Source organism: Bombus bifarius, unplaced genomic scaffold, assembly GCF_011952205.1.
Source record: "Bombus bifarius isolate JDL3187 unplaced genomic scaffold, Bbif_JDL3187 scf7180000009253, whole genome shotgun sequence".
NCBI lineage: Eukaryota > Metazoa > Arthropoda > Insecta > Hymenoptera > Apidae > Bombus > Bombus bifarius.
The window spans coordinates 6,898-19,645 of record NW_022884994.1 but is presented as its reverse complement, the minus strand read 5'-3'; the positions used below and the strand labels follow the sequence as shown (position 1 = coordinate 19,645).

Here is a 12,748-nt window from a genome sequence, read left to right as displayed (position 1 = left end):
AAAACTATAATGGGGTATGTCTAAGGACACGAGATCATCGGATTCGTCGAGAAAAGCCTTCGTTCAGAAAGTAAGGGAAATTGGCGTTGCTGCTAATTGGTCAATCTCCATATCGGTGGTTAGAAAAAGATGCTAGCCGCCCTCGAGGGAAAGTTGCTAGTGGGAGACGCCGCTCGTTGAAAAATATGTCTCCCCTATCTTCCCGTAGTTGGGACAAAGACTGTTTGTCTGTTTGAAGGACTTTAGTTAACTAAACCTTAAGATTTATAACGGGCCCTCGGGCTAGCCGAACATGTACTGCGGAGACGCATCGACATCTGGCAATCATCTTACTCGAAGAATAGGGTCTGCGTGTGGCGAGCCACGGGACAGAAACCGTTGGAATGTTTACTGTCGCGTGTCGCCACGAATATTTCTTTTAAGGAGAGCAATAGAATTACTCCATACCTTTGTTAGGCAAAGCGTTCATCCCGTGACCGCGGCTACGTTCGGCGACTGACTGTCGCCTCGAGCCCAAGCTCATTATCACAACTCTCGAACAATTACAATCGGGTTGAATAACTACAATTGTTCAGTTACAGCTATAGTAGACTTTAGGTTACAATGTTGCGGGATTATCCAAAATTCCAAAGGCTCCGGTGTTCTTTCATCTCCGACATATACATATGTTATCTATCGTGCATCGACCTATTCTGAATCTTGGTTGTGTTTCTGAGAGTATTTTCTTCCTCTCTACTTTTTTCATTGGTTGTTCTTTTAACATCATTGCGTAAACCTTATATGCAGTATTCAATGGTAATAGCCCTCTGTAGTTGTCTACTTCATGTTTACTACCATTTTTATTTATGGTTGTTATTTCTCCCTTTCTACAATCTGTCGAGAGGTCTTCTTCATTCCAGATTCTTCTTACTATTTCCTTTAGTTTCCTTCTGGCTTCTCCTGCACCATATATTCATGCTTTATTTTGTATCTTGTCTCTGCTTACTGCTTTTCTCTTGTTTATTCTTCCTATTTAATCCTCTATTTCCCTTTCTTCTACTTCTCCTGCATATCCCTTGTTTATCTTGTAATAGGTCATTGAAATGTTATTTCCACTCTTCCATCTTTATATGAGCAATTGTCTTGCTTTTCTTCTTTCTCTTCCCATTAACATATGCCCATATTTCTGCCTTCGTTTTACAACCCCTTACCTCTTTCATCTTTTCGTATATTTTTTGTTCTTCTTTTTCTTTACATAATATTTTATACTCTTCTTTTTCTGCTCTTTATACTTTTATATTCTTCTTATGTCATACTTGTTTTACTTTTTTGGTCTTTCCAAGACATATTGTCAGTGCCTTTTTCGTTTCCCAGTATTCTGCATCCTACAACTTTAGTCTTCTTGTTCTTCCTCATTTTCGTTCGCGTTGCTTCTATTAATTCTATTATGCAATTCGATGAGCGAGCGATGATAGCGGTAGAACATACGATTCACACATTCGTCTTTTTAATAATTCCTATAGATTTTCTGTGGGTCTGAGGTCGAAGTTTTGTGCAGAACAATCCAAAACTGGAAATGTTAGAGTTTTTAGCCAATTTTGTATGTTTTTGCGTATATGTTTTAGTTCCTGATCTGGTTTGTGTGAGGATATTTTTAATGAGTATTACTCCAAATGTTAGATATATACTGCAGGTTTCAAATTTGCTGCAAATTGAACTTGTCATGGAGGGAAACCACAAGCGTATAAATTTATTAAATTATAATTTATTGTTTTCACCACTTGTTCTGCATTAGCTTCATATTCATAGCATTTATTATAATTTATATAAATAATTTTATTTCTTATGTATAGCGCAGTGTTCTATTAAAAATTCGATAAGAGCTTGTTGAAAGTCAAGCCAAAACTTCACTCCGAGAAAAAGCATCAAGTTAAGATATCGTGGCAGACCTGAGCATTATAAATCGACTTCATTACCCTCTTCACTTATTTGAAATTTTATTTATACATTTATTTTGTAGTAACTGATACAAAACGAATGTCATGCAGCCATTATACAAATAAATAGTAATAAGAGTTAAATAGTTTTCAAGGGATAAGTAATCATGTGAAGAGGAAGAGTCACTACCTTCCGGTATTCACTATCCTACTATAATAAGAGTAGCTGCTGGAGGTAGCGAGTGAACTTTTATTATCCAAATGATCTTGTTCCTCGAGTCGTTTGGACAAACGTAGTCCTACTGTATTGTCAAAAAATTTCTTACATTTCCTCTAACCACGATAATTGTACATATTATGTTTATTTTTCATGTTTCTTATTGTTTATGACAGCGAATAATGATTTATGCAAAAGCTACTCATCATTTTGTTCATATAAATACTAAAAACTTTTCTTTTAAATTTTCTTTGTACATACAACTGTATAATTTGGTTTGCTCACCGTGTGCATTATTATCATTATTACAATATTTAGTAAATAAAATGGGTTTCACGAGTTATAAAAAAAATAAAAGAAAACGATATGTGAAATTGTTGATTTATGATATTTTAAGTTAAGTAGTTATTTCTAGTTATTTCTAGAGTTATCCCATTTATTTATAAGGCAAGTACTAAGGAATCGAAATAAAATTTCCCTATTGTGAATCTTATTAAATGTTTCAATTGTTTATGAATGTTTAAGTCACAAAGAAATCAATACAATTGGAAGTAACAGATTACCATGTGTCCCCTCTATCATAGCAACATAACATTCTTATTAAGCACCTATAGTCTATAATAATAGCCTGATACTCATGATCATCGTGATGACTGCCCTATTCCAATCGATTGATTCCTTGACATAGCAACTACCCAATACACTATATATATAAAAACACCAAGAATATCAATAAAGAATGGCCCTCTCATTCAACATTCAATCAACTATATAATATATATAATTATAATTAAGTATAAGTATACTTGAACACCTCCTTTCCACCCTGAAAATAAATTTATTACAAAATTATGAATTTTAAAGTTTTCATTTGTTTTTTTAAAAAGAATAAAACTTTGTAACACATGTTATAATTTGTTAATACAGTAAGTTATTAATTTTTCACACAGATATTCTTGTGTGATAATGATAATTTTTTAATCCAAATTGCAGTTCAGTTGGTGGTCTACAACATTCATTTGTAATATTTTCCTCTATCTCCACTCAGTCCCCAGATATAAGCAACTAAGTAAGAGAAGAGACTGATTTTTACAATTATACCACTTCTGATTATGTATTGTTGAAAATAATCTCTTACCTTGAACAGATTCTCATTCTCAATTGTCAATAGGACCACATTAAGCGATAGAACAATAATTAGAATTTTTTTAATGAAATGGATTTAATTTAATTCAATGTAACTCGACTGGACTAGTAAGATATATATATATAAGGAATAACAGAATAAAAATGTAGTTACAATATATTCCAGTAACATCCTCCATCTCAAGTAGTATAAATGCCAATGAAGATGGTTCACAGATGCAAAAGCACAAAGACTGTTAAAAGCCACCCTGATATATCTGCAAACAACATATTATCAAATTGTTAAGCTTTAGTTATTTATTTACTCCAATTATTCTTTTTATTCTCTGTAGATCTTATATCGAAAACTCAAGTATATTTAAGCTCTTGGTTATTTAAAATAGTAGATTAAAAATATTATTTTATTATAAGTATAAATATAATATGGATTAGATTTTGAAATATGTAATATTATTTCTTTGATCAGAATTTCACAATTGGATTCCATTGAACAATAAAATCACAAACTTAACCGTTTGAGTGCCAAGCAGCGCGATCGCGCTGTTTAGATTTTGTGTCGAAAGGTCCCAGTACATTTGAACTGTATTCTGTATTTCATTATTACCTTCTCAATAATTTTTATTGAACAAAACTTGAAATATTTATAAACTATGTCATAAAAATAACAAATATGACGAGTGCTATTGCGCCGCTTGTTTCTCTTCGCAATCGATTAAGACAAGCGTTAGCACGCTGTTCGCGATTTTTCGACACCTGAGACTCAAACGGTTAAGACATTTATTGTTGCATGTTGCACAAATCCAAGATAGTTAATCCATTGCCTTATGATTTAAGTTCCAACATCGCGTGCTGTAACCAACGGCAGGGTCGAGCCATTTCACAGTCTGGCTGAGCGTTCAAAGTTGTGTAAATCGCACCATTCTTCTGATCAGTAAGGTACAACTGTAGAGGACAGGTATATATGGATGTTTGACCGTGAGATTTATTGGAGGTTATCGTTTGTTGTCGTAACCGTCGAATTTATTTAAAATAATAAATTAATGTACAGCCTATATTCGCTGAGGCTTTAGCACAAAGTATAAATCGCAAAATAAAATCGCGGATAAACACTCGATAAATGCTCGTCGCGTAACTTGGTAGATAACTCGTAATAACACTTGGATCGCTCGTTACATACAGAAAGATGCTCGTAATACTCGTAGATACTAAACTCTTTTTGGTTGCGTCGGTTTATTTATACTGGTCGATGGGGGGGGGGGAGAGTCGGAAGATTAAATCGTCTTTGTTCGACGGTTATGCGTAGCGGTAACATTGTTTTTCCCGGAGTCTATTTGTTCTTACATTACTTGTGTCCTAACGATCTTGATAATCCGAAACAACAACATGATATGAATTGTCCTCTGACTCATGTGCCGCTACACAACTAACTTTATGTTGCAAGATGTTTGATAAATAGCTACTACCAATTGATCATTGAACAAGAAAGATTTATGGGACTTTCGGTTCGATTCGGAGCGAGGGTAACACGCGGACGGAGACCTCTGCGGAAAAAGTGAAGTGTGAAGGGAAAAAGGAAAAGGACGCACAAACTGGCATGAAGAAGGGAAAATAAAGAGTGAGCATACGAGGAGCAAGCAAAAGAAAAGCGAAAAAAAGACTAGAACAAGAGAGAGCTATAAATAAAAAAAACTAGAAAAGAAGAGGTTAGGAGGTCAGAAGCGCGGCAAAACAAAGTAAGGTAGGGAAACGGCAGATGGCGACAAACAAGGGAAGACCAAGGAGCACTGGTAAAATGGGAAATAAGGCAGTCTTCAAAAATACACTGGACAAATACAGCTCGACAGAAAAAGAGACACCAGCCAGGGAGAAAGGAATGGAAGTAATGATGGAAAAAGCAGAGAAAATGGAAAGAGGATTTAAGGCAATGATAAAAGAAATAAAAGGGATATTCGAAAAAAAGTGGAGGAGATGAAGAGGGAAATGAAAGAGGAAGAGGAAAGAAGTGAGAGAGAAGAGTGGGAAAGGGAAAAGAAGGAACCATTGGGCAGAATTAGAAGAATCGCGGAGGAGAAAGACAGAGCAGAGAGAGAGAGAGAGAGAGAGAGAGAAAAGAAGAAGGAACATAGTAATTAAAGGACTGGAACGAAGGAAGCAATGAAGAGACAGTAAAGGAGTTCATAAACGAAAAAATGAAGATAGGGGCAGAAGTAGAAAGAGCACATATGATAAAGGGGGGGGCAAGAACACAATAATAGTGGCGACGATGAAATCGATGGAGGAAAAGATACGGATAACGAAGGAGAAAAGCAAATTGGAAAAGGGTGTATACATAGACGAAGATCTGACGAGAAAAGAAAGGGAAGTACAGTTACACATAAGAAGGGTAGCCAGAGAAAGAAGGGAAAAGAGCGAATATGTAAAGATAGGATACAAGAAACTAAAAATAGAAAACAAATGGTACAGATGGAACGAAAATGAAGAGAGGCTGGAAGAAGAAAGATAGAGAGGGGGAGAAAAATGAAAATAGGGGGAAAGGGGGGTTACAAAGGGGACGAAAACGTACTTCTGGAATGTATCAGGGCTAATAAGCAACAACAGGGAGGTGTGGGAATATCTGAAGACATTCGACGTGATCGGACTCACGGAAACATGGATAAAGGAAGGCAAATGGGGAAAAATTAAAATATAGACTGCCCAAAGAATTCGACTGGAAATGCAGGACAGCAATGAGAGTAAGGAAAAAAGGAAGTGCAAAGGGGGGGGGGATAATAACGGGTATAAATAAAGAACTAAGAGAAATAGAATATAAAGAAATAAGTGATAATATAGTTGAAAGAAAAATAATATACAATGACAAGACATATAGAATAATGATGGTTTATAATCAAGATACAAAAGGGACATGGAAAAAATAGAGGAAAGAGTAGACGGAAGAGAAGAGGAAGTGATGATCATCAGCGTAGACTGGAACGCAAGAACGGGAAAAGAGGGAGACAAAAGACAAGACAGTAAACATGGAAGGAAGAACACTGCTAAAGTATCTGGAAGAGAGAGGCTGGACGATAATCAATGGCAGAGATAAAGAAGGAGAGGAGTGGACCTATATTGGGGAGAGAGGAAACTCAGTAATAGACTATGCGATTGGCAATCAGGAGGCGACAGAAGAAATAATTGACATGAAGTAGGAAAAAGAACAGAGTCGGACCACATGCCGTTAGAAATAGAAATAGGGGGCTGGAATTACAAAAAAATGAGGAAAAGAAAGAAGAAGAGAAGGAGAAAAGAGAATGAACAAACGGAAGTGTGGAAAAATACTTGGAGGAATGTAAAGACTGGACCTACAATGGAAGAACAGTAGACGAAATGTGGACAGAAATCAAAAAGAAGATAAACGAAGCAATGCCAAAGAAGAAAGTGAAGATGAGGAAATGGGGCATGGGAGAGAAAGTGTGGTACGACAAGAAGTGGAAAGAGAGGAAAAGAGAGATAAGAAGGAAAGTGAGAAAGTTTATGAAAGGAAAATGCAGTAGAGAAGCGCTCATAGAGGGGAAAAAGGCATTCAAACAGTGGTGCAAACAAAGAAAGAAAAGACACGAAGAAGAAGAAATGGAGAAAATCAAGCAGATCAAAACAGAACAAACAGCGTGGAAATACATAAATAAATGATACAATACTTCTTAATGATACAATAAGGTTAATTGAAAATACTTATAAACTATAAACAACAATGTGATATTAGTAGTGTAAATAGTTATAATGTAAATATTTTTAAATGTCAGAAAATGTTAATAAATCATGCCAAAATTTCAAAATTTTTATTTTTCCTATTAAATTGGGATTGCATCACTGATTAAGTTTTATGTTATAACAATTAGAGTTTCAAAAATAAAATAGAATCATAAAATAATTACTTCTTTATTCATAAAGCATTACTACAATAATCTTATTTTATTAACTGAATAATGCTTAATAAATATTATTAAGAAAAATGAAATTTATGAGAGTACTGTGTATGTTTTATTAACTTTCCTTTGACATTGCATTTTTTAACAATCAACATATGTATTTATAAATTAATTAAAGATTTAATTTCTGTACTTTTGCTTCAAAGGTGGAATATACTTACGAAGACAAACTCAAGGAAAACAACTCAATAGCTTTCAATAAGCTATGCTTTGTTACAAGTTGAGGTAATTGTTTACATCTTTGTGGCAACAGCAGAGAATGACAGTATTCAATCGGACTAGCATTAATTGCAATTATATCATCTTTGTCTGTATTATTTAAATTCATTATTTGTTCTTCTGACACAAGTTTTGTAAAGTTAAAGTCTTTCCCATTGAAAGGTTGGTTCATCGAAATAATATTTTCTGGAGATCTTCTTTTATAACCGCGATCAATATTTAGCTAAAATTAATAAAAATTGTCAGTATTAAATATTAAGAAAAATAAATATTATTTATTATAAGATTATTAATAATAAAGAAAATTTTTATATGATTAAAACAAGTTTGTATATGTTTTGTCAGAGGACAATATATAATTGGATTGTTCATATAAAACCTTTATAAAAATTTGAATCATTAAATATTTTAAACATTTAATGCCTGTGTCTAATGAATAGAAAATATCAGTACATATAAGAATTAATCTTATATAAAGTACTATTTATCTTCATCTTCTCCTTATAATGTATTTTTTCTTTTGTGAATCTGTTTTTTGATTTTTGGATTTAATGTCTAGATTTACATAAAATATTGTCCAATTTTTTTAACACCTTGTATATAACACCTTAAACAATTTACTGGCTTAGCAGTTTCTGGAAGTATGTATATCTCTCTAAATAACAGATGAATTTCAGTGTATTTATAATTCAAAGGGGTTTATTTACATGGTTAAGGAGATTCCCAAACCGCATTTCTCTGGTGATGAACTATTCAATAGGTTAACAAAGAGAAACATCATACAAAAAATTTCTGTAGAAAATTGTGGCATATTACAAACATTACGAACTTTTTGACAATTTTCTTTTCGTAAAAGATGACAAATTTATAGAATTACAGATTATATATATATGTAATAATGTAAATGCTTAGAATAAATCGGACGATCGATTCTGGAAAATCGAGTTTATTTTGAGAATAATTAAATTCAATACAAGAACAGTTAATAACAAATCCACTACAAATTTTACCTGGAAAATCGATTTTCTAAGTCCTAAATTACATTTCTTCTCTCGTGATCTATTCTATTCATACAGTTACATATATATATTAGGTTGTCCGAAAAGTTTCATTCGTTTTATAAGGCAATAATAGATGCACAATGTTTTTTGTTTTATATTATTTTATTGAATTATGCACGAACATAATAATAGAAATATAATGGAATGTGTCATACTTAATTCAATAAAATAATATAAAACAGAAATTGTTGTTCATGTATTATCACCTTATGAAACGAAAGAAACTTTTCGAATAACCTAATATATATAGAACTATAGAATTTATAAATTTATAGATTTTTAGGCTTTTTAATAAGATATTCCAGTGGTGAATGTGTCAAAAATCGATTTCCTCAAAAATTTCACGCAAAAAAGTAGCTTTTATGTTTTGGATATTTTAATACCTTCTATATATAATAAATATAGTATGAAATTTTAGAATTTGTGTTAATTTGAAGTATCGTTCAATAATGTGACTTACAAAGTAGTTGAGTGAATTCGAGCTCAATATAAGATCAATTATTTTTTAGATGAGAAAAAAGTTGAAATTTGATATAAGATGTTTTTTTGGTACTATCATATGGCACATCATTACATAAATTTGGTTGGAGGACTCTTTTGACCCCGTTCACTCGCTATACCTTTTAGATAAAAGTAGCTTTAGATAAAAGCTACCATTTTACTAATTTTCAATTTCTTATGATGTTTAGATATTTTGCAAATTTTTAACCACAATTTTTATGGATTAAATTACTGGAAGTCATATTCACAAGGCACAAGTATTCCAAGATCTGGTTAATGACTAAATGTACAAATGAAGGTGCAACATCCCATTGGGAGATAAAGTATATTATTGGCAAACAGATACAGGTACAGGTACAAGCTTATGAGTACAGAAGTCTTCCAACAAAGTCTCAGCCACCATAAATGTCCGATGCTGAGAAGATAGACAAAACTGTGTAGGTTCGGCATGCCATAGGTAACCACATCATTGTTCAAATCAATACCAACTCATTTTGCCAACTAACACTCTGGCAACGCACACATGTTAATCTTTTTTGCAAAAAGATGTTAACGAGATGCTAGTCACAACAATTCAGTAATAGGTGACATTTATAGCAGCGATGCATGTTTAACCATTTATGACGGATATACTCATCACGTCAAAAAAAGGCAATATTTCATGTTATAACAATTCATGTCAGCAATAAAATTAAAAAATAAAACAGTCATTTCATTATAACTTAATTCTATATTATAACAGCCACACATACTCTGTATTTGGCCATTATACTTCATCGCTTACTTTCTGTGACACATTTTAGGTATACAATTTTCAAAGTTTTCAAAGAAGGCGCAACAGCTAACTGGTTAATCAGCAATTGTATACTCCAATGAATGTACCATGGCGCGCAATATGATTTTTTTCAAATATTAAATTTTCTAACAATGCACCCTATGGGCATTAAAGTACTGAATACTACAGTATTGCAAATTTATTTACTATGCAAAAAAAGACAATGTTATATTTATGATTGTATATATCTTTGATTATATATATTGTATATATCTTGTATATTTGACCTTTGCTCTTATAATGGAATACTTTTGCAGAGTGAGGATCTTCCCATATGCAGAATTTTAACTAAATCAGTAATACAAATGTCTTGCAGTTCCCATGTTATTTGTTGATGAATTTACATATATATGAATCAATAGAATTGTTTTTTTCCTTTCATTGTGTTACAGTTATATTAACTAAGTCATACTAGAGTAACTTAACACATTAGCACCGTGACTCACATATATGTCATTTGAATTCCTTTGCTAGAATCTAAATGATATATATATATATATATATTAGTTTCTAAATGCTCTGATGCCAATGTGTTAAAAGATTATAAGTTCTTTGAAATACAATAGGGGCGAGAGACATTATGATTCTCATAATTATAAATCATAAAACATTAAATAATTTTAGTTCATCAATAGATATATATTCCTAAAAGTATAATACATTGATTAATAAATAAACAATCCTGATATTGTATTGACAATAACAAATATATATTCATTGCTACTTCTTTAACTGTTATTTTATATATGATTTTGCACTATAAAATTAATTTATATAATTTTACTCTTATAAATATTCCTAGAATAAACAATATTATCTATATTATATTATTAGATATAATTACAGTTACATAATATTTATTTCATTTTTATTTTTGTAAATTATCACTGATTTTGTAAATATTTTTGTTTTATCTGCTTATTTTTATTTTATAAGTTATCAACAAAATGTACTTGAGAGTATTAAAACAAAGAGATAAGCATATGTAACCAGATTTACATGTACTTTTGTATTAATGACATTAATACACAAAACATATTTGTAATTATTAAAATTTGAACTAGAAAATTATCTCATGAATATTTATGCAAGAGATGGTAAAATTAAAGCATACATTTACACATATGACAAGTGAACAATAAAAACATGTAAAATATTTTATCCTGTAAATTACTATATTACTTAAACAAAATTGTAACAATTAAAAAATATTTGAAAATAAATTAAACAAATATTTATTATAATTAATTATTTAATAACATTACCTGGACTAAAAAGTGATATTTGCCTTCCAATATTTTTGAATCTTGAATGTTTAATATATAACGAAACACTCCATTTTTCTGGGCTTCCATCCACTTTTCTTTTAAAACCAAATCAAAATTAGATTCCTCATCTTTTTTAATATCTTTACTACAAGCACAATTCGTTTCAGTAGAAGAATTGCAGGACATGATTGTGTCGGATTTTGTTATGTAGATTTAAATAATATGAAATCATTTAGCACAACTAACCACAGCCTATTTTAGGTATAAACCATGTGGTGATCTAAACATAACCTAGTTAATATTCTACGTAATATATATATATATATATATATATATATATATATATATACATATGTATGTATGTACTTCACCATAGATTTCCTGCGAAATTAAAAGATACTGACACGATAAAAAAATTATAATGCAGTGAGTTAGAATATGCAATAGTGAATACAATACATGTAAAATGAATTTATACCATATTTAGATTAACTAGTTATATTTATTGTTTTCTTGTGTATCATAATTACTTAGATGAAGTGAGAAGTGTTGTATAATATTAAATATTTATTTTGTATCTTTTATCTTAGGTATTTTACTCTATAATATGATAGTATTACATAATTTTTTTTACATTAAGATCTTATTAATAATATCATTGTATTACTGTAACACTAGTTACAAGAAAGTTATGATACAACTTTTTTTAAGAATTAAGGCATGATATCTTTATTATATTAGAAAATATGTTTAACCCTTTGCACTCCAAATTTTATTTCAATATTGTTATCAGCAGCTCCTAACGCTTCTAAGTGTTTTATTTGAAATTTACTTTAACTAAAAAATAAGGCAATTTAAATAAATAAAGGAAGAAACAAATTCACTTAAATACCAGTTTTATTCACACTATTGTTGTATTTTGTAATTTTTAGGCGTATGATATATCTTGAAACAATTTCCAGGATGCAATCCTTGTTTTCTTTCACACATTTCACAAAAAAAGGTGGAACTGAAAGAATGTCGAGTGGGACTCAACAAAGTAGCTCCTGAAATAAAAACTGCTGTTGAGTCACACTCGACATAGGAGTGCAAAGGGTTAATACATTAATAAAAAATTAATAATACAAAATTTAACAAAGAAGAAATTAAAAGAAGACATTAAATTATATTTAAAATTTGTATTTCATATTGAATTTTTTGATCTCTGTTAAAAGTTTCTCATGGTAGTATTAAAGCTAGTAAGTATAAGTAAATAAAGATAATTAGTTTAAAAATTGTTATTTTAATGTTTGATCTCTGAATTAATTTTTTCATTTTGATGCTAATTTGAAATTTTATTAATTTTAAATGAAATCTTGTATTAGATTTAACTTTTGTTGAAAAATATAAGAGAACATTTTTTTCTATTGTAACTTTGGGAATATTTTGATTACAATTTTTTTCTATTTTCTTTTCAATATTATTTTTACTATCTGATATTAGTTATGAAAATCATTGTTAAAGCTTGGAAACGCGCACGTCGATTATATTAACTATTCGTTACAAACACGCACAAGGGCCGACTTCCGAAAATATGCATGCCTAACCGAATAGAATAGTGGAAAACCATAAATAAGGGAA

The 12,748-nt window shown here is 30.8% G+C and overlaps 1 protein-coding gene across 4 annotated transcripts in view; it reads right to left on the bottom strand.

Moving 5' to 3' along the window:
• The window catches only part of LOC117214893 (GDP-D-glucose phosphorylase 1-like), a 28,290-nt gene extending 15,793 nt beyond the window's left edge, over nt 1–12,497 (bottom strand). The window contains exons 1-4 of one of the 4 annotated variants that reach the window (XM_033461263.1): nt 12,296–12,497; nt 11,126–11,273; nt 7,406–7,686; nt 3,434–3,536 (exon numbers count right to left, since the gene is read on the bottom strand). In XM_033461263.1, coding sequence (XP_033317154.1) covers nt 3,434–3,536; nt 7,406–7,686; nt 11,126–11,215 — 474 coding nt within the window. In that variant the 5' untranslated portion in view covers nt 11,216–11,273; nt 12,296–12,497. The other 3 variants (XM_033461265.1, XM_033461262.1, XM_033461264.1) reach the window with 3 other exon arrangements.
• Between the last annotated feature and the right edge of the window lie 251 nt (nt 12,498–12,748).